This window comes from Musca vetustissima, unplaced genomic scaffold, assembly GCF_032173495.1.
Source record: "Musca vetustissima isolate MV318-11 ecotype Yass unplaced genomic scaffold, APGP_CSIRO_Mvet_v1 utg796, whole genome shotgun sequence".
NCBI classification, from domain to species: Eukaryota; Metazoa; Arthropoda; class Insecta; order Diptera; family Muscidae; genus Musca; species Musca vetustissima.
Genome location: NW_026878527.1, coordinates 172,072 through 195,795, shown reverse-complemented (window position 1 = coordinate 195,795; position 23,724 = coordinate 172,072). Strand labels below are relative to the sequence as shown.

The 23,724-nt window shown below is 33.2% G+C and overlaps 1 protein-coding gene across 1 annotated transcript in view; it reads left to right on the top strand.

The window, feature by feature from the left end:
• Positions 1 to 2,448: 2,448 nt before the first annotated feature.
• The window catches only part of LOC133323267 (solute carrier organic anion transporter family member 4A1), a 45,729-nt gene continuing 24,453 nt past the window's right edge, over positions 2,449 to 23,724 (top strand). The window contains exon 1 of the mRNA XM_061532210.1: positions 2,449 to 2,635. Coding sequence (XP_061388194.1) covers positions 2,449 to 2,635 — 187 coding nt within the window. The remainder of the gene's footprint in view (positions 2,636 to 23,724) is intronic.

Here is a 23,724-nt window from a genome sequence, read left to right as displayed (position 1 = left end):
GAAAGAAAGTTTTGCATAATTGGCATTAAAGGAAAAAAAACTTCGTTGGCGAAAAAGTGTAACTGTACTAAATAAAGAAAATCTTGTTTAAACGGCAAACACAGAAGAGATGGATTTATGGTATGAAGGTGCATGCCAGGTTTAAGCGTGGCAAAATTTACCTTTAATGAATCCGCAATGATTAGTATGGCTGCAGCAACTGAACCTAGGACAGGACTATTGGTCCTAACAGGAAAATGATCCTAAGCACACGGCAGTATATTTCTTGAGTTTGAAATTTTATGTTGAATGTGTACGAATACTTTTTCTGGCAAGTGTATGATATTTCATGATATTTCGAAGAGTGGCCAGATTATATGATAATAGATAATTGTTATTTGAATAACGTGTCCATAACAGTTAGGAGACTATTAATAGGCAAACAATGGCATAATCTGAGAAAAGGTAAATTCTGGAACAGGGGAACACACACTGTGTTCTTTTGAACAATATTTTGGTTAAATAAATTCATAGTACTGAAGTGTACATCCAAAATGTTTCAAAATTTATAAATTAAAAAAACAACAACTATAAAATTGGGTAATTTATTGTACATTTATGATTTATTTAAATAAATTGGGATTTTTTAAGTCTATATTTGACATAAATTAAGTTCATCTATCATTACATTATCATCTATTTTTACTGGCTGTCTAACTAAAAAAAAAAACGTTGATAACTTGAACAGTATTTCGCAGCGTGTTATAGCCTAGACAGAAGACAGCCTTAATTTGCATTAACAGCCTTAATTCAAATTAACTTGTACATTATCCTCATTTTTATGTGTTGTTAATGCACAAAATCAAATTGAATTTATACTGAATTAGACAATTTCAATATGACAATGCTGTCTAAAATTAATTGTTTCTTGTCAAATTTATTTATATTTATGAAAATAGAAATAAGAAATGAAGGCAAATTTCAACCATTTTTTAAATTGGGAGCTGTTTTGCTAAGATCATCGGTGCTGTTCCTCCTTTATTTCATGTATCTACTTCCTAAAGATGTAATCCCGAGAAATATCGAAACAAATGTAAAAAATGTTATTCCTACACACATACAAACAATTGTTTTGAAGCAAGAAACTGTTTCGTAAATGTAGAAACTCTCGTCTGTCAGGGGTAAATATTAATTCAAATTAAGAAATTTTTAATGCAAGTTAAGGCTGTCGTATGTCTATGGTATTAATTGATATTCCAAATGTTATTGAATTATTGCACCTTGGTTGGCAGAAAAATGAAGACACTCATATCGATAAAGTGTCGACTACTGGCACACTCACTCTGTCTATTGAATAAACCATTGTTTTAAAAAAATAGGAACACTTTGAAAGCGTGGTCAAACCAAACCGATAGACACACAATGTGTCGACTGTGGGTTGCGTAGTACATCGACTGGAATAAACACCTTGGTGTCATGGATTTATTATCCAGGGCAATTATAAGCTGCTCAAATAGTCGCTATGATGAGGTTGACAATGGCTGCGAGATGACTACGCGGGCATGAATGCGTGCGTAAGATAAACTCATTCACATTCGCCCAGTCAGCATAAAAAAATCCCGCTACATTCTGTTGATGTTCTCTTGTTTTGGTTTATTAAAATTCCCACCTACTTATGCAGCGTTGACACTTGGTTGTTTTGATTTTGTGTCATTGTAGGTACGGGTGTGCGATTGGGCTGTGCAGTCACGGAGTGCTGGTGGTGAATTTAAAACTTAAACAATTGCTCTCAACTCATACCCATCCGACCGACGACCGAGCACTCACCCACGCACTCACTTGTGTTCAGTCAATAACAAAGCACTTAACAGAGTTTCCTCCACGATTAACATTTCTCGGTAGCAGAACTGCTTTCCAAACTGCCGCCCAATACGACTAACATGCCAGGCCAATGTAAATTCCTGCCTGGCATGCTTCGTAAAGAATTGAATCGTATACCATATCCTGTGAGTCCTAGAGATCTTTTGGATATAACAGTAAACATAACAACGAGACTGTTAACAACCATACACACAGGAATATGAATGGGGATGAGTGTGTGTGTCTGTGCGTGCGTGCGAGTGACTAAACGAAGTTGTTTCGTTCACACGAAGTTGTGCTTTGAAGGAATGCCATGCTGTGACCATCGTTTAGTTACATTTAGCGCATCGTTTTGTAATGTTCGAGGCTTCGCGTGCTTTCGCTTTAAAATCGTGATATGTACTGACAACGAGGAAATGAATGTAACGTTCAATTCAAATTGAAGTCAAGTGGATATTTTATTTTCCTTTTTTGAAGAAGAAGAACAAAAACAACAACAACTAATTATTGAAACTAAAATAGAAAAAAATAAATAAATAAAAACACCGATTTATGAGAAAGTATCGACCAAAGTGAATGGAACAAGTGAACAGGGAGCGACAAAAGGCAATGGATAACAACAACGGCACGAATCAAGGGCAAACACCGTCAACAATCGACCAAAGATCAGCTTCGACGGACACATTCATGGGCTCGCAAAGTTATGGCTGGTACCGCTATAAGCCTAAATGCCTGCAGAGATTTTGTACGGCTAAGTGGGCTTTGTTCTGGCTGTGCTGGGGCGGAGCTATGCAGGGTGAGTGTAAATAAAAAACAATAAGTTGTTTTTCCGAAATATGTGGAAAATTAATCGAAATCTTCAGGAACATTATATATCATTATCTTAAATATTGCGACAAATATTTCAATATTTGGTTTATTATCGCTGAAGTGTTTCCGTTTTTTCTTCAATTGCTGAAAAGATTCGCCCTTGTTGGGTACCGTGTAATTATTCTTCTTAAAAATCGCAAAGCACCATTATTTGTTTTATTCTAATGGCAAAATACTCAAGAGGCCAAAGACCAAATCCGCCCACAACCAAATTTAAAAAAAAAATGTCATTCGTTATTAGAGCGAGTGTAAGCAGGAAATCATTTGATCAGTGACTCTGAATGTGCCCGGATTAAAACAAATTAATGCCATAATTTGTTGCTGAGTACTCGCATTAAGTATTCCGTCATTGAAATTCAAAGTCGTAATTCGATATCAAGAAGAATTCTGCGAATGAAATAATTTTGAAAAGAATTGCTGCTTCAAAGGGAATGTTACGGGTTTTATGAATATGGATTGCGACCAGTGTTTCCAAAACTTTATTGAGCAAAAATGCTAGATTTTGTTTCAAAAAATGCCAAAAAGTGCTAAAAAATTTAGAAAAGTGGTAACATTTTTATTAAGAAATTTTTAATTTATATTTAATTTATTACATAAAACATTATTTTTTGATCCTAGACCCACCATTTAGTATACCGATCGTACTATTTTGACTTGCAATAAATTATAAATTTTGGACCAACCGTCAAGAATTTCGTCGAAAACCCCCGGTTCAGACCAATGAAGGCACCTATTTTTTGGTAAATATATGTTAAATCTTCTTAAAACATGTATTTTATGCATTTTTTCTAGAGGTCCCTTTTATAAACAAAGATAAATATTTATAGTAAAGGGACTTAGACCGGAGAAGATGACAGTGTATTCAAGATATTAGTAAAATTAATTTGTGTACTCGATGTGAAGCTATACATAAAAATTTAATAAAAATCTAATACTGTTTACTATTTCTATAACCGCACTGGAGGGCGAAAATGTCGTTCTGATAGCTATGAAATTTTATTTACGGTGAAGTGCGACATCTATAGTTTTGATATTTTTGAGAATGAAATTAGCCAGCAAAGTTTTTTTGCTAGTTGTTTAGTCTCCCTAGAACACCAATAACTATTATACAGGGAAGGAAATCCAGGATTAGTAAGGGGGTCAAATGAACTAAGGCTTTAAAAAAGTTATTCCATGAAATTTATGTTTAATGCGGGAAAATGTTGCTAGTGTATAGGAGTTATACTAAAATGTCCAGTTTGGTAGTGTTGTTATCACACTAGGAGGTGCATACTTCATTGAATTTTTCATCGACTCGGGAATTAGTATGCCATAAAATTTAAGTCCAGTGTTAATTGTGTACAGTATGAGTATACTGATCCTTGTGAAACATAGGAAAATGTTAACGTGAAATCGAAGAATGACCTTTTTTTAGTGTAATATCGAAAATTGTAAAAAATTCAAGCAAAAAAAAAAAAAAAAAAAAAAAATGATAAAAAAGTGCTAGATGCTAGACGACTTTTTTTGGTGCTAAATGAGTTCGAAAAGTGCTAAATCTAGCACTAAAAATGCTAAATTGGCAACACTGATTGCGACTTACCTGTATGTAAGTGCAGCCTATAAACGATTGCTACTGAAAGTGTTGATGTGGAAGTTGTCATCTACACGCACGAATATTGGACCAGGGAGGATAAGGGTCAGTTGCTGGTTAATAATATTTTTTAAACTTCGTACACAAATAATAGTATCACATCAAAGGAAAAGTAATTCAAAGAACGAATTAGTTTCTGAATTGGATAAATATGAGAAAGCAAAAGAAAAACAAATACAGCACACATTAGGCTTGTTTGCGTTCTTTTCCAGTAATAATTGCTCAGTAAGATTCGTTGTGAGAGTAAGAGAGATTCTTGTTCTTAAAACAATAAACTTACAAAATATAAAAATACAAGATTTTGTAAAAAAAAAACAAATTCTGAAATTTGATATCCATTGCTTGTAGTTTGTACAAAACTTTACTGAGAAAATGTTTTCCAGATTTTCACCAACATTTAGTAACCATTTCTACAAATTGTTATAAAATAACGAATACGCAGACTTATTATTGATAACGTTATAAAAAGTTTTAAAACTTTAAACGGGGTTTTCTCGAAACAATGTTTTTCCAGACTAATAATTCTATCGTTTCCGGCTTCAAACGTTTGATTGTAAAGGTTTATTAATTGAAAAATATGTTATTATTCGAACCAAAATATACGTACACAATGCTATCATTACGTTTATTTTGATGTTTTTTTCTTGTTCTCGTTGGTATATCGCGATTAAAATATTTTCGCGGGCCTTATTAATAGGCTCAATCATAATATGTATATTTGTATACCCTACACAACGATGTTGTAAGTTTGTGTGGTCCCTGGAGTTTGTAACTGCACGATATATTTATCCAAAAATACTATCAATTATAATTAAAAATTACATTGGAAGATACATCATTAAAATGGTTTAATACAACAAAATTTCATCAAAAATCCTGACCAAATTTAATAAAATTAAAGAATTGGCCAATAACATACAAAATTTAGTAAAATTTTTTTTAAGTCCATATTATTATGCAAAAAAATAAAATAAAATAATTTAACGAATAAAGAGGTATTGTTATTAGTGGTCTAGTTCAAACGATTCGCATTTCTTATAGCTTTTGTTGCCAAATCATAAACATTCGTATTTTGTTTCAATTTCTGGTACAATTTATTTTCAACAAGTAAAAGTGTCGGTTGGCGTTGACGACAGATATACAGTGGTGGTCACAGAATTAAAACATTTACTGTGGTAAAAATATATCGATCAGCCCTCGATTAGTTTGAAGTATTTTTGAAATTTTTTCATTCAGAACACTTCGATATACTGCACTTAAGAGATTTAGTTTGAAAATAGAAAATTTTTGCATGCAATTTTTCCATAAATAACGGTTTTTATGAAAATTCCTCGACTTTGAAGTGGCCATATAATTAAAACATTGTGTGGGATTATTACTTTTCTGCATTTTTTGAAAATATTTTTAGAAAAGCTCTTTAATTTAGTTAAATTATGTAAACTAAGCACCGATAAAATCATTTACAGATAAAAATTGTTGAAAAAAATCTGTAAAATCTATCAAAATTGCCAACAATTTGTACAGTACACCTTACGTTCAGAAAATCACCCTTATTATAGAAAATAAAGGTCCGAATGCACCAGAAATTGCTAGAATTAGTAGAAAACAATTAATAATTCTCAAATTAAAGAAATATTTGAAATAAAAATTCAAAAAATTGGAATTAACCTAAAGGAACGATTCAATTTCAATAGTCTTTACTGAAGAAGGCCGGAATATTTTTGCAGTATGTGAGAAAAAATGGATTGATATTGGTATTTATTATATCAAATCGACTGTTCGAGTAGTACAGAATATATTATATCAAAAAATTTATTTGTCAGAACAGAACGAACAGAGATCAACGCCTAGGTTGACGAGTAAAAGTTTCTGGCACACAGCAGCATTTTTGATGTTCAACACAAGACTTCAAATATTTGTCAAACTGTAACATTTTTACTTCCTTGATACTAAAATAGATTAAGTGGAAGTTATTCGAATCAAAAAATATTATTTTGGAAAAATATTGTCATGTTCAATAGATTTTAAGGGTCAAGAGTTGACCATCAAACATGCTGCTGTGTGCCAGAAACTTTTACTGGTCAACCTAGGCGTTGATCTCTGTTCGTTCTGTTCTGACAGATATATTTTTTGATAAAATATATTCTGTACTACTCGAACAGTCGATTTGATATAATAAATACCAATATCAATCCATTTTTTCTCACATACTGCAAAAATATTCCGGCCTTCTTCAGTAAAGGCTATTGAAATTGAATCGTTCCTTTAGGTAAATTCCAATTTTTTGAGTTTTTATTTCAAATATTTCTCTATTTTGAGAATTCGTTAAGGTTTTCTACTAATTCTAGCAATTTCTGGTGCATTCGGACCTTTATTTTCTATAATTAGGGTGATTTTCTGAACGTAAGGTGTACTGTACAAATTGTTGGCAATTTTGATAGATTTTACAGATTTTTTTCAACAATTTTTATCTGTAAATGATTTTATCGGTGCTTAGTTTACATAATTTAACTAAATTAAAGAGATTTTCTAAAAATAATTTCAAAAAATGCAGAAAAGTAAAAAATCCCACACAATGTTTTAATTATATGGCCACTTCAAAGTCGATGTATTTTCATAAAAACCGTTATTTATGGAAAAATTGCGTGCAAAATTGTCTATTTTCACACTAAATCTCTTAAGTGCAGTATATCGAAGTGTTCTGAATGAAAAAATTTTCAAAAATACTTCAAACGAATCGAGGGCTGATCAAAAAATGTTTACCACAGTAAATGTTTTAATTCTGTGACCACCACTGTATATCTCAGCATATGATTTGCGGACTTGTCGAACTTGAACTAAGTTTGGAGGAAATATTACGATGTGTAAACTTTAGATGAAATCTCATATTCCCTTTGAGTGTATCGTGTGCACCAGCCGGGCAGATCGATATTTGTAAATCGACTCCAAATTGTCTGAAACGGATTTGGTCCAAAGAAACGTGGAGTCTAAAACTAATATTTCGATGAGGCGCATTTTTGCCGTTTGGTGCAAAATTAATCGTAATAATTAAATGGTGCAATATTTAAACCAATGTGTCCAATTTATATTCTTCATTGCCAATTCTTAATATTCAAAAAACCGTTTTTTGTTCGTAAAATATGAAAATGGGGATAATATAATAATCGCGAAAAAGTTGAACATTTCCGCAAAATATGAGGAAAATAATAAAAATGTAGAAGATTACGTCATTATTTTAATTATATTAATGACATGTATCTACCTAAAAAATAATTTATAATCTAATCATAATCTAAACACCACGTTTAATCAAATGATATCAAAAACACAATAATTTGTGCATCGATTTGTAAATTACAGCAACAACAAAACAAAATATTATTTGTTTTTATGTTTTATTATGTCATTATATTTATTTTTTAATTTTATACAAGAAAATTAAAAAAAATGTTGGGGTTATTCTTCTATTTTAGCCTAATTTCACCGAAAAATGTACATATGTAAAAATATTAACTTCTTGTGTAAGTGTAAGTATAAGTATACACATTGCGGATTATAGCAAGACACTTTCGATAAATCTTTCGGTTCTATAAAGGAATAAATCTTAGAATAAAAATATATCCAATATTTTAAAGTTCTGTTTTCGCAAAAGTTCAAAGTCCGTTTCAGGGCATTTATTGAAACGGAAATGGTCCACAGAAAATGCAACTAAATCCACGATATTTTCAAACACATTTTTTTTTACAAATTTTGTGTTTTTATGAGGTCAGTTCCCGCCGTTATAGTAGATGGATTTTTCACGAAGAAAATTTTATTTGATCGCGGGTACCCATATGAATCAAGTGACATATAAAAAATTCACCGGAAAAATAGGGTTTTTTTTAGAAATTTGATCGCACAAAATTTCCACATTCGAATGAGTATTTCTCTGAAGCCGTACATACTACATACACACAAAATATATATCAAATTACTCAGATACGCGAGTACAACAATCCTAGAATTAATATTTGGAAATTCGTGATTGCACATTGAAACTAGAAGACGAATTAAAAAACACTCAAAATCGAGCTTCAAAATGTCAGCATCATTTAAAGGTAGATGCAGATAAATAAAATAAATAAACTTTGGAGGTCAATGTCATGAACATTTTGCAACGACAGATCAATAAATCAAGAACTATTCAATTTTTCTCATGTACTTTAATAATTCCGGGGTTATGAAGAGATGAACCTCGACTTCAGCTATGTTAAAAATTGGCAATATTGCGCACTATAAATATAATCTATATATATGTGTATATATATATATATATATATATATTTCAACGATAATATTTTCATTTTAACATTATATGTAAATGAAAGCGAAAAATTTTACCTGTTGGATATCTTGTTATTGGTATTGAGAGTACATATAAAATCAGAATTACGAAGATTTCCAATCATGATTTTCGAATTCAGGCTCGTATCTAAATTCATGCGTATGCGTAAGATTATATTCACCTAAAAAGTTAAATACATATATTTCAATGAATGTTATGCCATGTACAGACGGGCTTTATTCGCACTCTATTCGTTTTCAGAAAATATTAAAATGATGACCAGTTCTCATCTGACAGTTGGTGAGCAAACATCGTTTTGATCTTAAGCAGCTGTTTTTATTGAGAGTTCTTCTTCTTACCACGTGCAATTAAATTCATTTGGTTTTTTGGTATTATTAAATTTTCAAATCTTTAACAAGTGGAAAACGTAAAAAAATCATTATGAATGGGGTGAACCCCCCGAATTATAAAAGGTACGCAGTTCTTGATCCAGATCGGGACAAACAAAAAAGGCTACGTACAAACAAAAGGTCTCGTTTGGATATCAGTGATTTTGTGTCTCTCCCAAACTAAAACCCCCAATTACGACGATTTGCCAAGATTCTTAATTGCTTCTGCCGCATCTACTGATTCCTCACGCGAAGTCAGGCCACTAACCTCCTACAACATTTTTCAAATCGGACGTGGTATCAAACATATCTGTCGCGATTACTCCCAGATATTAGAACTTCGCAGTGGAGATTTACTGATTAATGCTAATAACCTCAAAGCGTACGAAAAATTTTTGAAAGCAAAGTATATCGACGTAGTCCCCGGTATTATGAAACCACATCCAACACTAAATCACTCACAAGGTTTAATTTGTTGTGATAAAATAAAATCTATACCGGAAGATGAAATTCTAATAGATTTTGGGGAATTTTAATTAATTGCTTTACGGTAATTCGTGAAATTTGAAGCAAATAAACGGGTTGCTGCTGGCGGAGCGGTTATTGCATTTAATCGCATACACCCACCTGGCTATATTGATATTGGTTGGCGCACTATTCCTATCAGAGATTACGTTCCCAATCCACTTAAATGCAAAATCTGTAAAAAATTGGGTCATACAATAAATCACTGCAAAAATACAGAAATATGCAAGGATTGTGGCTTACCACCCCCATACAATGCATGCAACAGAAAATTCTGCGTGAATTGCAATAACGGAACGCATACATCCCATGGTCATACTTGTCCCACTTTCCTAATTTACAAATCTGTAAAGAAGATTAAAATTAATCGAAGGTGTCCCACGCGTGAGGCTTGGAAGATATTTACAAGTGACAACACTCTCCCACCAATACTCTGATTTAACAAACAATAACGCTCTTTAAGACCAGATACTATCAAAATTTAACTCCCAAATTTCAACAATAATAACAAGAGAACATCGTTCACCAAATCGCCCACAAGTTTCAAACCTAAAGCAAAGAAACCCAAAAAACAGCAGCTAAAATATCTTCTAGAAGACCTGAGATTTCTGACATTGATGATATCTCAATGTCTCCTTAAGATAACAACTCACCCACTAACATATCTACTTTTTTATTCTCTTCTTAATCTTATTCAATGATTCTGAATTCAACATTACGATTCTACAATAGAACATCCAAGTCTTTATGTCACAAATTTGCCTTAGAATTGATTGTTACTATGCACAATCAAGTATTATAGTTCTACAAGAAACTCATATCACAGAACAAAATAAGCATTTTCTACACTTACCTGGCTATGTTGATTACCACCATAACAAAAACTACAACTATTGTAAATCTTGTATAACTATTATTATCAAATACAATATTAATGTTACCAAACTTTATAATTCAACTGGAGCTTTCCTATTTCAATCATTATCTATTAACGTTGGATTACCTCTTCATATTATAAACGTTTATAAAGAATACGATTTACCTTTGACATCTGACACTGTTAATCTCATTAATATTTCATCTTCTGATCACACTCTCCTACTGGGTGATTTAAACGCCCATAACATATTGTAGGTCTCCTCGGACACCACTCATGGTTTTTTTTACAGAAAGATGTGTGCATTGGTCAAACGAGAATGCAAACTGGGCAAAAGGCTGATTTTTTTTTAATTCAATTTTTAAATTCTCTGAGCCCTTTCATGGATGTCCGTCATCTTTGGGGTAAGATTATAAATTTGAGGAATCCCAAATCCAAGGCCTTCTCAATTATTCAAATTTCCAATAACACCATTACACTACCAGATGCCATTGCAAATGCATTTGGTTCATTTTTGGAGCTCTATAAGCGCAGACTCAGCCTTTGACTTTTCAATTTCCTCTACGAAATATGCTTTCTCTACTAACAACCCAAACCCTGTTAACCGTAAAAATCAAAAACTAACAAATCCAATAGGCCCCATAGAACTTAACGCTACTCTTAGAACTCTCAAAGGTTCTACACCTTCTTCAGACAAACTAACTTATTCAATGATGCGGAATGCACCAAACGTAATAAAACTCCTCATTTGCAAATTATACAACAATATTTTGAAGAATGGAATAATACCACATGATTGGAAAAAGGCAAACCTCTGTCCAATTCCAAAACGAGGAAAAAGCCCTTGTTCTGTGGTAGGATGTAGACCTATATCTTTGCTACCAGTCCTCTCTAAGGTCTTTGAGAATGCAGATTAGAGTTGATGGGCATCTTTCAAACACATATTCTATTGGGAGTATTTGCTGACAATATATTAGCTGTTTCTTCTGGAGACCAACAGCAAGTGGAATCTCACTTACAAAACTTTAACCAAGTACTTCAGGACTGGGCAAAATATGTCGGAGCTGTCATTCCTGCTAATAAAATCGATATTCTCCATGTATGTCGTAAAGTCGATGTCAATGCTCTTCCATTTCTCTTGGTGGTAAAGAAATCAAAGTCTACAACCACGTGAGAATTTTGCGTCTTAATTTTACAAAATCATTATTTTGGAATGACCACATAAAACATTTACAAATAAGGCTTGGTAGGATTAACAACTTACTTCGTCTAATCTGCTCAAAAACAAAAGGGCCCCACATTGACACGGCGATCGACATTTGCAAGTCCTTTGTTTATGGTACAGTTTCGCATTGCGTAACAATTTATGGATTCACTTCCAAAGTTAACATATCAAAATTGAACGTAGCAATTAACAAATGTTTTAGAACCGCAACAGGCCTTCTTTAATCTACACTTCTGGAAGCCTTATACGTAGAGGGTAAATATCACGATTTTCGAAAAATCATGAAGAAATTCTCTTTTAGCCTTGGCAGCAAAGCTTTATCCTTATTTTCTCATGATCTTCACCATTTAATTTGAGAGCACGTCAATGAAAATAATAGGCAAAATTTTTCCCCTATCGACCACATCTTAGGTTTATTCCACACTTTCGCAATACCCCTCCCATCCAAACCAACTCAAAACCCACAGATCGGAAACATAGTTTCAATCGATACCACGTTGTCCCTCTATAAAAAAGATTCTACCAGCAAAATTTGCTACGAAACACTCCTGCTCGCAAAAAATTATGTTTTTCAACTGGACGTATTATTGTTTACAGATGGCTCCTTCTACGGGAAATGCACATAATTTTCTGTAATTAAGCAATATTCAAATAACAATAATAAATAAATAAAAATAAGGGAGATGTTTACAATGGTACTATCCATACTCCGGACAACTGTACTGTACTTATATTATGGATACCTTCACACTCAGGTATCAAAGCGTTAAATTTAAGTCAAATCTCAGTAATGTCGTGTTTTCCATTCAGTATCGAATAAAAATATTTTTTTGTTTATTTATTCTTCAAACAGTTAACCTTATGAATAAACCTTGGAACTCATCTACCAATTTTAAATAATATGAAAAATAAATTCCATAAAATTTTATGTATGTCGATTGGCATATTTTAAATAAATTCAGCAAAATATAATTTCTAATGCTGAACCATGCTCTCAATATTTAACCATGGTTGTTATTTATATCGAGGGAAGATATTTTCATTTAAATTTTGAAAGATGAATACTGTCAAAGGCAAATTTATTAAAAAAATGGAATCATATGACTGCATGAGACGATCTTGTATAATTATGCCATGCTATTGTTTTGAGAAAGATAATTATTTTTTCTATTTTGATCCATAGGTCATGTCTGAAAATAAGTTGAAATTTTTGTGTTAAACAAGAAACAAAAATTTGAAAAAATTAACTCTGATGTCATGAATTATGAATAGTGTTGTATGAACGGATTAATTCAGGTACATGATTCCGAGAGCGAACTACGTTGTTCAAATGACCGTCAGAAAATGGCATTACCCAAATACGCATTGAGTATCAAATATAAAGTAAACATTGAATGGCATATTTTGGATTTTTTGTTTTTTGAAAATAGAATTCCAGCCATTGAAAATGTTGTGTTACTATAAAAGAAAACGACTACGTGGGCTAGGTCATGTTGTGAGGATTCCCCAACTCAAAAGGCATATACAAGTGAGCCAAGTGATGGAACGAACTGAAATAATATTTCCTTTTAGTTCAAATGTGAGCGTTTTACCGACCTAGTTAGATTTGGTTCTAAATGGAAGCGACACCGATCGAGTTTTATTTAGCATGTGATATTAACAGCGCTTTCATTTAGTAAACACTAATAAAAAATAAAATATGTTGCCTATCATTTATGTTGGCAAGTAATTTTTCAATTATTCTGAAACTTTTATTAAAAAATCTACGCCTTATAGGTCCACATATTCATTGGAACCTTTTTTATTCCAATTCTTTTGAAACGTTTCTTTAAAAATCCGCAACTTATAGGTCCATAAAAGTGTATAGCAGTAAAACGACAGCTGAATAAAATAACTTAATTGCGAACGATTGAACTACTAAACTAGAAGACCGAACTAGAACTAAAAAGAGCGATCAGCTAACTAAACTAGATAGAACAACTCTACTCCACACTACAAATGTAATACCATTGAAAATCTCGAATTACAACTGAAATGTCTTGAATAGCATCTGAAAAATGTGATATACTTAGTCCCAATTTAGATTAGGCGTGTATACTTGCGGCAGGTCTTTGTTTGTAGGGGAGAGAGAACATTGCTCGTACCAAGGTTTATTCATAAGGTTAACAGGGAGGCGAATTCGAAGTCTTCATTGACTGTCATATTTATTGTTTTAAGCAAGGTTTATTCATAAGGTTAACCGGTAGGCGAATTCATGCCATAGTCTTCTCTAGCTGTCAACTTTTTAATCGCGAAATATAAAGCGGAACAGGATAAAAATTCCATATATGTTTAAAAAAAGCGTATTGATAGGATTTTGCAGGAATATTTTGTTTCGAATAAACATATTTTTTGTTTATTTATTCTTCAAACAATACATTTGACATTCAATGAAGACTTTGAATTCGCCTCCTTGTTAACCGTATGAATAAACCTTGGTTTGAAGAATAAATAAACAAGAAATATTTTTATTCGAATAAAGATATATGTGAACATTACTATCATTACGTTTTTTGAAAGATATTTTGAGTTTTTATCCTGTTCTGGTTGGTATTTCGCGATTAAAAATTTGACAGCAAGAGAAGACTAAAGCATAAATTCGCATGCCGGTTAACCTTATTAATAAACCTTGGCTCGTACCGAAAATTTTTTTGACAATTCGTGTTGTGTATTTCGTCAGCTGCTGATTATTTGTTGACATTTTGTATTAATTGCATGAAGCAAGTTCGAAAGAGAACGATAGGAAATGCGGCAAGTAAACTTGCCAAATCCAAATCAGGAGGAAAAAAAATTGTACATTATGTCAAAAACGAATTTACACATTGCACACTTCAAATTTTTTTCAATTTTGTTAGCTTGTTTTTCTATTAAAATTATATTTTTGATTTATTTATAGTTGTATACATTAATAGATGGAAATTCACGACATATTTACAGTACCATTTAATTTAATCAAGTTTAATTTAATGTATATATTATACGTGGCTGACAAAATGCTGTAAGCCATTATAAATAAATGCTACAATAATCAAGTGTTACGTATATACATTTTAAATTAAATATGTGTACTCAATAGAACACTCAAGATAATTATATAATGATTCAAAATCGAAGCCATTTAAAATCCTACAAAAAAGCTTTATTAAAGTGTGCAATCCTATAGTCCCTATATGTGGATAAATGCCCATGAAACATAATGTATTCTGTGGTGTATTTAAGTTGCTCAAAGTCCAGTTGTAATCGTTTTCAATTCTGAAACAGCAAGCGAGGAAAGTGGAACTGATTTAATAGGCATTACTTCAATTTTATGTTTTAAAACATAAACAAATATAACAAGAAAAAAATATTCAAAATAAAGTTAATTTATAGTGTAATTATAATGATATTGAACACACATTTTCATAGTTTTAATATTTTGTATGGCCTTCATTTGCTTCTACCACACATTATAGACGTTTTTTAATCGAGTGGTGTCCCTCACACAACATTGCAGTTTTTGATGCTTTTATGATATTTGGTCACCGTTTAAAATAGTTTTTTTTTTTAATAGTCACACAAATGTTTTATAGGATTAAAGTTGGGACTTTGGGCTGACGTACCCAAAACTTGGCCACAGTTATAAAGAAGCCACATCCGCATTATATGTGACTTAAAATGTGGCTTGTTGCCCCTAATGGTCCCAAAGTCAATGACATAAAAGTATAAGGACAAATTGTGTGCACCCCTAAATCATTATTGCAATTGTATCCAAATTTGACTGTTGTGATGATGTTCTGCTTTTATAGTTTACGTTCGACGAACAACATATTTGAAAATAATGAAATAAATTCCAATAATTTTTAATAATTTTTATCATGTTTTGCTCTATGTAGCTTGTCCTTAGCGAAGTTTTTAATGAGAAAATCTCAAGGCAGGACCTTGAAAGTTATTATTTTAAAACTTTGGGTCCAGGAAATTTGATCGCTATAAGTACAAGTTCATTATAAACGTACTAGACTACACGTTCAATTGTAGTACATGCGGTTTAGAGAGGCGCGAAAATATGCATGTCCATGAAGATACTCGAGAAAAGAACATGATTTTGGATAATCGTTGAATCAGAGGTTGCTGATCTTTCGACTCATAACTAGAAATTTACGGATGTTTTAGTCGTGGAACATGTGGCAGCGATATTTGTATCTTGCCACAAGTTTGTACGCATCACTTCGCCAGAAACTCAAATATCTCTTCAAAGCATCATTTCAAATTTCACAAAAAATCGTCAAACCCAGCACCAATATTATTCCTCCGACAATTATTTTTCCGTTTAACATAAATAGAGAATTTTTTTTTTTTGTATATAAATGGAACATCTTGCATTCTGTACAAGTGACACATATTCCAAACAAACATTAACCCACCTTTTATATCCACATTGCCGAACCATAGGCGCTTGTTGTGACAGAAGAAAAAACGCAACAGATTGGAAAAAACATATATTGAGGTTCTTCTACCGACGACAGGCAGGAGGTGACCTCATGTGTTCCCGGGGCACTTACGTTGCATCCCGAAATAATTATAAGGAGACGTGATACTAGCTGACCGACCGACCGAATGAATAGATGGGTGTATTGCTACGGTTGTCTTTGTTGTTGTTTATGAAAGAGATTATTTCAATATGCCGGAGTCGTTGAAAACATTAACATTTCATTCTGGATAACAAAAAGTATTTGTTTTGCCACTACAACGACTACTAGGTCCACTCACACACACACACACATGGATGGCCTAATGATTAAATGGCTGACTGCCTGCCTGCTTTGCATAGGCAGTCGGAGGTTGGGCGCTTGGCCCACCTTTTTGTTTGCTTGTTTGGTTGGCGGTAAAGCTCTATTGAGTTGCACACATAAATTGACCCGTCTGTATAGAGAGATGCGGTTCGGAGAGCTGTCCTGGAAGTGGAATGTGAAACCAAATGCCACTTGAATTTGTTGCCGCTGGCGGCTGATCCCGTAAATTTCCCATAATTCATGCAAATTTCACGTTGGTTGATTAATATTTTTGGTCACGTGCCGTGTAGCAGCGAGAGAGCAGCTGTAATGAAAGCGTTTACAAAGATTTATCGCCTTGCTGCCATATAGCGGTGTCGTGCGGTAGTAGCGTCGGTTATATTTATAATGTTTGATTGTTTTCAAAGGGCCGTGTCATCGCTCCATTTGCCACCAGTCGCAACGCAAACAAACACAAAACAATTACCCACGGCCCAGACCAACGCCTACGCCACAGATGTAGTCGTGCTCGCCGGTCCCCTCTTTCCAAAAGTAATGAATTGAATTGCTGCTGCAGTACGTCAATTGAAGTTGTCAAGTGTTTGCTGGTAAATGCTGTTGCCGTTGGTGCAACAAGCAACAGATATAATGTCCAGCCAATTGCGATGCCCCCACATTTCGCCAACATTAGCATTTATCCTGGTTGTCGGCCTACCGACCTGACTACTGCCTGTCTGCCCACCATTGTGTTTGGTCATTGCTGACGCATCGGTCGCAGCCTATTAGTGGCAAATTTAGCGACGATACTGCCATTTGTTTTGGGTTTCCACTCACTCTGTCGTGACACAGGTCATGTGTCACGTAATCTACAAAGCTGCATCATATTTAAAATATGTAAACAGCTCTGGAGTGTTTTGCTCTGATATCTGAACTGGAGTTCTTTTTTTTTTTTTCTTCGCATTATTGTGTTAATTATTTTTTTGTTCTATGGGACTTTTGATGTTGCCTAGGAGAACTGAAAATGGGGAGCTTTGTTTTTGTTTTGTCGATTTAATTGAAATCGGTATTTAAGAGGATTATATTTTTTCGCTCCGTTCAATGTGTGCTAAGCAGTCAGTAGACATCCGAAATACTCAAAATACGAGTGGGATATCAAATGGGTCAAAGCGGGACTACGTATTTACTTTATTGAAAGTGCCGGGATGATAATTCTGTTCTGACGGCATAATTGTTATTGGGGAATAGAAAATGCGAAATTGTATTGAAATTGTAAACTATATTGAAATCAATCCCGATAAGTGATACAAAAATGTTCATAATTGCCTATTGAATTTAAACACATTTTGGGAAGTTTTTTGTTTTTAATGTGCGGTAATTTTATTATGGATTTTTAAAAATGAGCATTTTTGTGTAAGCGCCACTGATTATGTGTCAATGCACTTTTGCCTTCCTTGAATTACATCTCATAAAATAGTTGTGCGTTTATTCAATATGCTACGCAATTATTTAATGTTTCAGAAAATTAGCTTCTTTAACGATTATAATTTGTATACACGATACAGGCCACATCAATCGTCCCGAAAATTTGCACGTAGGATGGGTTTTGGCCAATGAACACCCCTACTGTTTTTGGTAATGATCCGTTATTATTTAGGGGATGAAATGTACCAAAAGCGTTATTTTCATCTGTTTTTCTGGACGCTCTGGAGGACACAATTATGAAACAAACATCACGAACTTTAAATTTTGCATGGAGAAGGAGATTAGAACAAATTATAAGCTGTTTTGATAAATATCGGTCAATATTTAGCTGACCAAATTTACCCTGAAAAGTGGCATAATTTGTATTCTGAGGCGTATATTTTACTCCTGAAGAACATAGACCGGGGAACTTGCCGTATATCCAAGAGGAGTGGTTGCCTTTAAATTGACACCTATTACATGACTGTATGTACACGGATAAGGGAGTTAAGTTAATGTGGTCTACGTATTCTGATATTGTTTAGTATTACCATTACCACTCTAGAGGACACCATAATATTTGTTCGCAAAATATTGCGGTGTCCTTGATGTCTAAAGAAGGCGGCAAAGTGACAAGTAACTATTGCCTCCACCATAAAGTGGAGTGTTTATTAAATTTGTCATTCCGTGTGCAACACCTCGAAATACTTAGCGGAGACCCCACAAAGTATACATATTCCTTATCGTACTGAAATTATATGTCGATTTACGGTTGCTCAGACAGAGATCGCAATATTTAAGATGGAGCTCTGAAATTTTGCACAGACATTGCTAGAACTCCTATTTAATTAGTCCTTGATTTAGATTAGGCGAGTTTGCTTGCCGCAATTCTTGTCGTTCTCTTTTGAACTTGCTTCATGCGTCTATACAAGGCAATTCGGTTTCAAAAATATGTTTCTATTTGTTGTTTTTTCACATTTAAATATGTATATGTATATAAAACGTCAACATATACAAAATACACAAAACTAAGTCACAATTTTGATTAGGCGAGTTTACTTGCGGCAAGTCTTTGACTGTAGGAGAGAAGGACAAGGGGAATAGAAATGGAAAAAAAAAATGCTCGTACCGACCATTTTCTGGCAATTCGTTTTGTGTACTTCGTATTTGTTGACATTTTATATTTATTTAAATGTGAAAAAACTATTGACATCAAATGAAAAAAGAAATATTTTCGAAACCGAATTGCCTTGTATAGACGCATGAAGCAAGTTCAAAAGGGAACGATAATAATTGCCGCAAGTAAACTCGCCTAATCTAAATCAGGACTAATTTGGTATTTTATGTTCTAATCAGTGTTGCCAAAACTTTGTTGATAAAAAATGCTAGATTTTGTTTAAAAAAATTCTAGAAAGTGCTAAACAATTTTAAAAAGTGCCAGATAAAAGTGCTAAAAATGTATAGAAACAAAATTTGATTATAGTTAATAATGAGATCTCTATTTCTTAAGAATTTATTCTAAAAAAAGTGGAGAGAGCGTATATTCAACTGAGACCCCATTTATTCTTTATCAGAATATATAAATTCTATGTCGATTTAGCCATGTCCGTCTGTTCAATTAAATAACGATACAGCTCCCAATATTTTACATATTGCTACTCATCCTAGTTTTTTGGTATTGGAAATGGAACATATCTGTCCTTTTTAGGGTGGCCCATACAAAATTAACCCCAATATATGGTATTTTTGGACGAGTTTTTGAACCTAATTTGCTGGAATTTAGTATTTTAGGTTCCACTCTGTGCAGAAATTGTCAATATTAGTCAATTTTTAAGTACAGTTACGTTTTACAACTGAATTCGTTCTACCCATATATAATATTTTGGTTTCTCAATGTGTACACAATCTCCCCACCAAAAATTATTAAAAATATTTCTGAATACCTCCCATATAGCAGTACCTCCATTATTCGGTGTTTTGGCGACATTGGACAGATAATAGCTCTACCACGAGTTTTTATTATTGGGTTTTGCTCGGTGTAGCTCCCAAAGAGCGGTACCTCACATTTTTCAACATTTTGGGAACGTCCGAATTATCAAACTTGGTCAAGGTTGCTAATAAAAGTACCGAAGTACCAAAATTTCGGTATTTTGAAGGTTTTAGCAGCATTCTCTAGGTTATTTTAGGGTAGGACCTATTTATGCAGACAATCTCTTACGTAGGCTATGTTTGGGCATACGTCACATATAAAATTTAGTCCTATTTGTGTATTTTTGAGGTTTTACAATCATTTTTCCATCGAAGTGGCTGCAATTTTAAAACAGCCACCATATATGAAGTACCCGACCATTTTTTAAGAAAATGTTGATGCACACCACAATGTTACTTCTTCAGATTTACTGACACTTTTCTAACATTGGAAAATCCAACTCACACCGTGAAACATTTAGAAATTTGGGATGAAACCAAAAATACCGACATTTTTAAAAAAATTTCAGAAAAAATAAAAAATACTAAAAAAATTGCTAGGTGCTAGATCAATTATTTGATGCTAGCACTGAAAGTGCTAAATTGACACTTGAATATTCACCCATATAGCGAATTGATTTGTATTTTTACTGGCTGCCAAATTTCACTAACCAAAAATGATCAATATATATATGGGCAATATTGCCAATTTTTTATTATATTTATATTATAAAGTTGCTCATCTTCGCGAAATATGAGAAAAATAAAAAATATAGCAGATTACATCAATATTTTCATTATATTAATGACATACACACAACTAAAAATTAATTTAAAAACACCACGATGATTCACGTGATATCAAAATCACACAAGTACGTGTAGCGGAAAAATATTTGTTTTTGGTTCGAAAAAATAATGTCATCATATTTATTTTTTTTATTTTTATTTCAGAAAAAAATGTTGGGGTTATTCTGCTATTTTACCCGAATTTCGCCGAAAAATTGACATACATATATAATAATAATCACTTTTGTGTATAAGCATACGCCTTGCGGATTATATCAAGACCCTTCCGATAAATCTTGGGGTTCTATAAATAGGAATAAATCTTAAAATAAAATAATATTATGAAATATACATTTTAAATTGCGTCTAAATCGCTTAATTCTCAAAATCATTTAATGCGCATGCGGTTTCCAGGAAGTACTGAAGTTTATCTTCCAATCCATATATATTTTGCGAAATTTCATTTGACGGCTAAGATGTGCCACACGTTGCATTGAAATACCCAGAAAATCGTAAAACGCGAATAATATCCGAAAACTCCATATGCCACTAACGCGCATCCGATTTCGGTGTTCACCCTAAAAAAATACATCGATCTATACTGATTTCAATGTGGTCCATTAAGAACCATGTCACATCCATTTTTGAGATAAATTGGGTACATCTCTCTTTCGTCTGAAATTTTTAGAGTTCTATTTTCGAAAAAGATCAAAATCCGTATGAGGTCACTTAATGAAGCGGAAATGAGCCACAGAAAACGCAAATAAATCCGCGATATTTTCAAAAACATCTTTTGTCAAATTTCGTGTTTTTGGAAGGCCAGTTCCCGCCGTTCTAGTAGATGGACTTTCACGAAGAAGATTTTATATCATCCGAAACGTAAAAAACCTTATTGATCGCGGGTACCCATATCATTCAGTTGACAGATCTAAAAATTTGGCCCGAAAAATAGTTTTTTTTAGCAATTTGACCGCACAAAATTTTCACCATCGGATGAGTATTACTCTGAAGCTGTGCGTACTACATACACAAAATACATATCAAATAACTCAGATTCCCGACTACAATAATCCTATAATCGACTTTTAGAAATTCCTGTATGTGTATTAAAGCTAGAAGTAAAATTCAAAAAACACTCAAAATCGAGCTTCAAAATGTTAGCATCATTTAAAGGTAGATGCAGTTAAAATTTTGAAAAATGATACATAAGGGGCGTAGTCCCCATTTTGTTGGCTTTTAGTTTGACTTTGACACGAAGACAGTGAAATGAGTGGCTTAATCTCAAATCGATAGAGAACATAAACAACTGGCTCGCCTCAATCTGTTTTTACACATTTATTTACATTAAAGTAGACACAGCTTCCACCAAAATAAATAAATATATATATATATATATATACAACGGCAGCCCCATTATAAGAATTTAGAGAATTTAAATAGTGTTTTCCTCACTTCTTTTTCTAGGTCCTATCATAACATGATAGGTCCTATCATTTCTCCTTAGAGTTCCCATTAATTTTAGAAGTTTTACTCTCAGTTTTACTCTCATCTATAGGTATTCATAAAAGTGCAATTGAATTTTGGTTGTTATGACCGGGGTTTGGTCAGACATAATGCCAAATATCAATTTTGGGCGTTAAGGGGACCCCCCATTCTCGATTTCAAAAAATGTAATATTGTATTTTGATTTAATTCGAACCTACATCAATTCAAGAATGTTCCTATAAAATTTTAAGTGAAAATCTCAACAATTTTTGAAGATATAGCCGATTCATTGGCATCAAGTGACGGCAAGTGGGCATCTCAAACTTTAAACGCGTTTTTCTGCAAACAGCATTTTTGCGAATGGCGGGCACGATAACTCAAAAACTAATAATCCAATCTATTTCAAATTTTGGGACGTTCCTGTGAGTGTATAGCTATCGTATGAACTAGGATAAATCCAATCGGTGAAGGTCTTCCTAATTTTTGTGGTCAAAAGTAGGCGATTTTCCAAAAATATTTTTTCAAAAGACCGCCATTTTGTTAATTTTTAAGCGATGTCAATAATCCTTATTCATACGAGAGCTAGACATGTACTCTTTCTAACACCATTGGAATTTTCAGATCCCGATGTTCCAGTGAGGAGTTATCATGACGAGCGTTCCCTTACCATACGTCCTCTTTTTTAGAGGACAATTATCTATTTCAGTTAGTTGTCATCTATCTGTCATATATTTCAATAATCTGTAATCTTTAGCCATCTAAATATTTAATAACTTGATCAATCTTTATTTTAGTGAAGTCGTCAAAGACAGAAACCGTAAAGACTTGACAAAATGCATTTCGACAAAATAGTTTATGAAAAAATATCCAGGGGGAATCAGGCATAACAGAGGCATGTTAACAATAAAAACGCAAATACGCGATAATGTGTGTATAAAATGTAAATAAAATTAGAGATCTGTACTCAAAAAATATATTTTTATTTTATAAGCTTGCGATATAGCGTTTAAAACGATTAATATTGTTTGCTATGTTGTTATGATATCGTAACAACAGAGGAAAAGCCATCCATTGGAAATTGTTGACGTATCGATTGTCGTATCTTTATCGACGTATCGATTGTCGTATCTTTATACTTTTATGTCTTTGAAGTCGTATTGAATAGGTTAGGATAGGTTGAAAAGAGGGGTGGATAAAATCGCAGTTACAGGCATCAACTGCGCTCTATAAATGGAAAGAAAGTTAGAATTGGGGATTAAGCATATTGGGTTTGATCCCCCTATGATTCTAATAATTCTGTATTTATTGAGAATTCTTTCGGTCTTCTCCAGTCACACCCCTTCAGATCGGTTAGTCCGTGAATAGTGTCGTATCCCAATAATTATTTTCGAAGGCATGTAAATGCTGGGCAGTGGCACAAGAAATGTTCCAGCGGTTCGATGTCTTCTCCACACTCTGCACCTGCTGCTACCCTCGCTTTCAATCTTGAGTAGAGGTGCTTTCAGGCTGAGCTGTCCCTTAAGAATATCTGTCAGTTTGCTTATTTCTTTTTTGT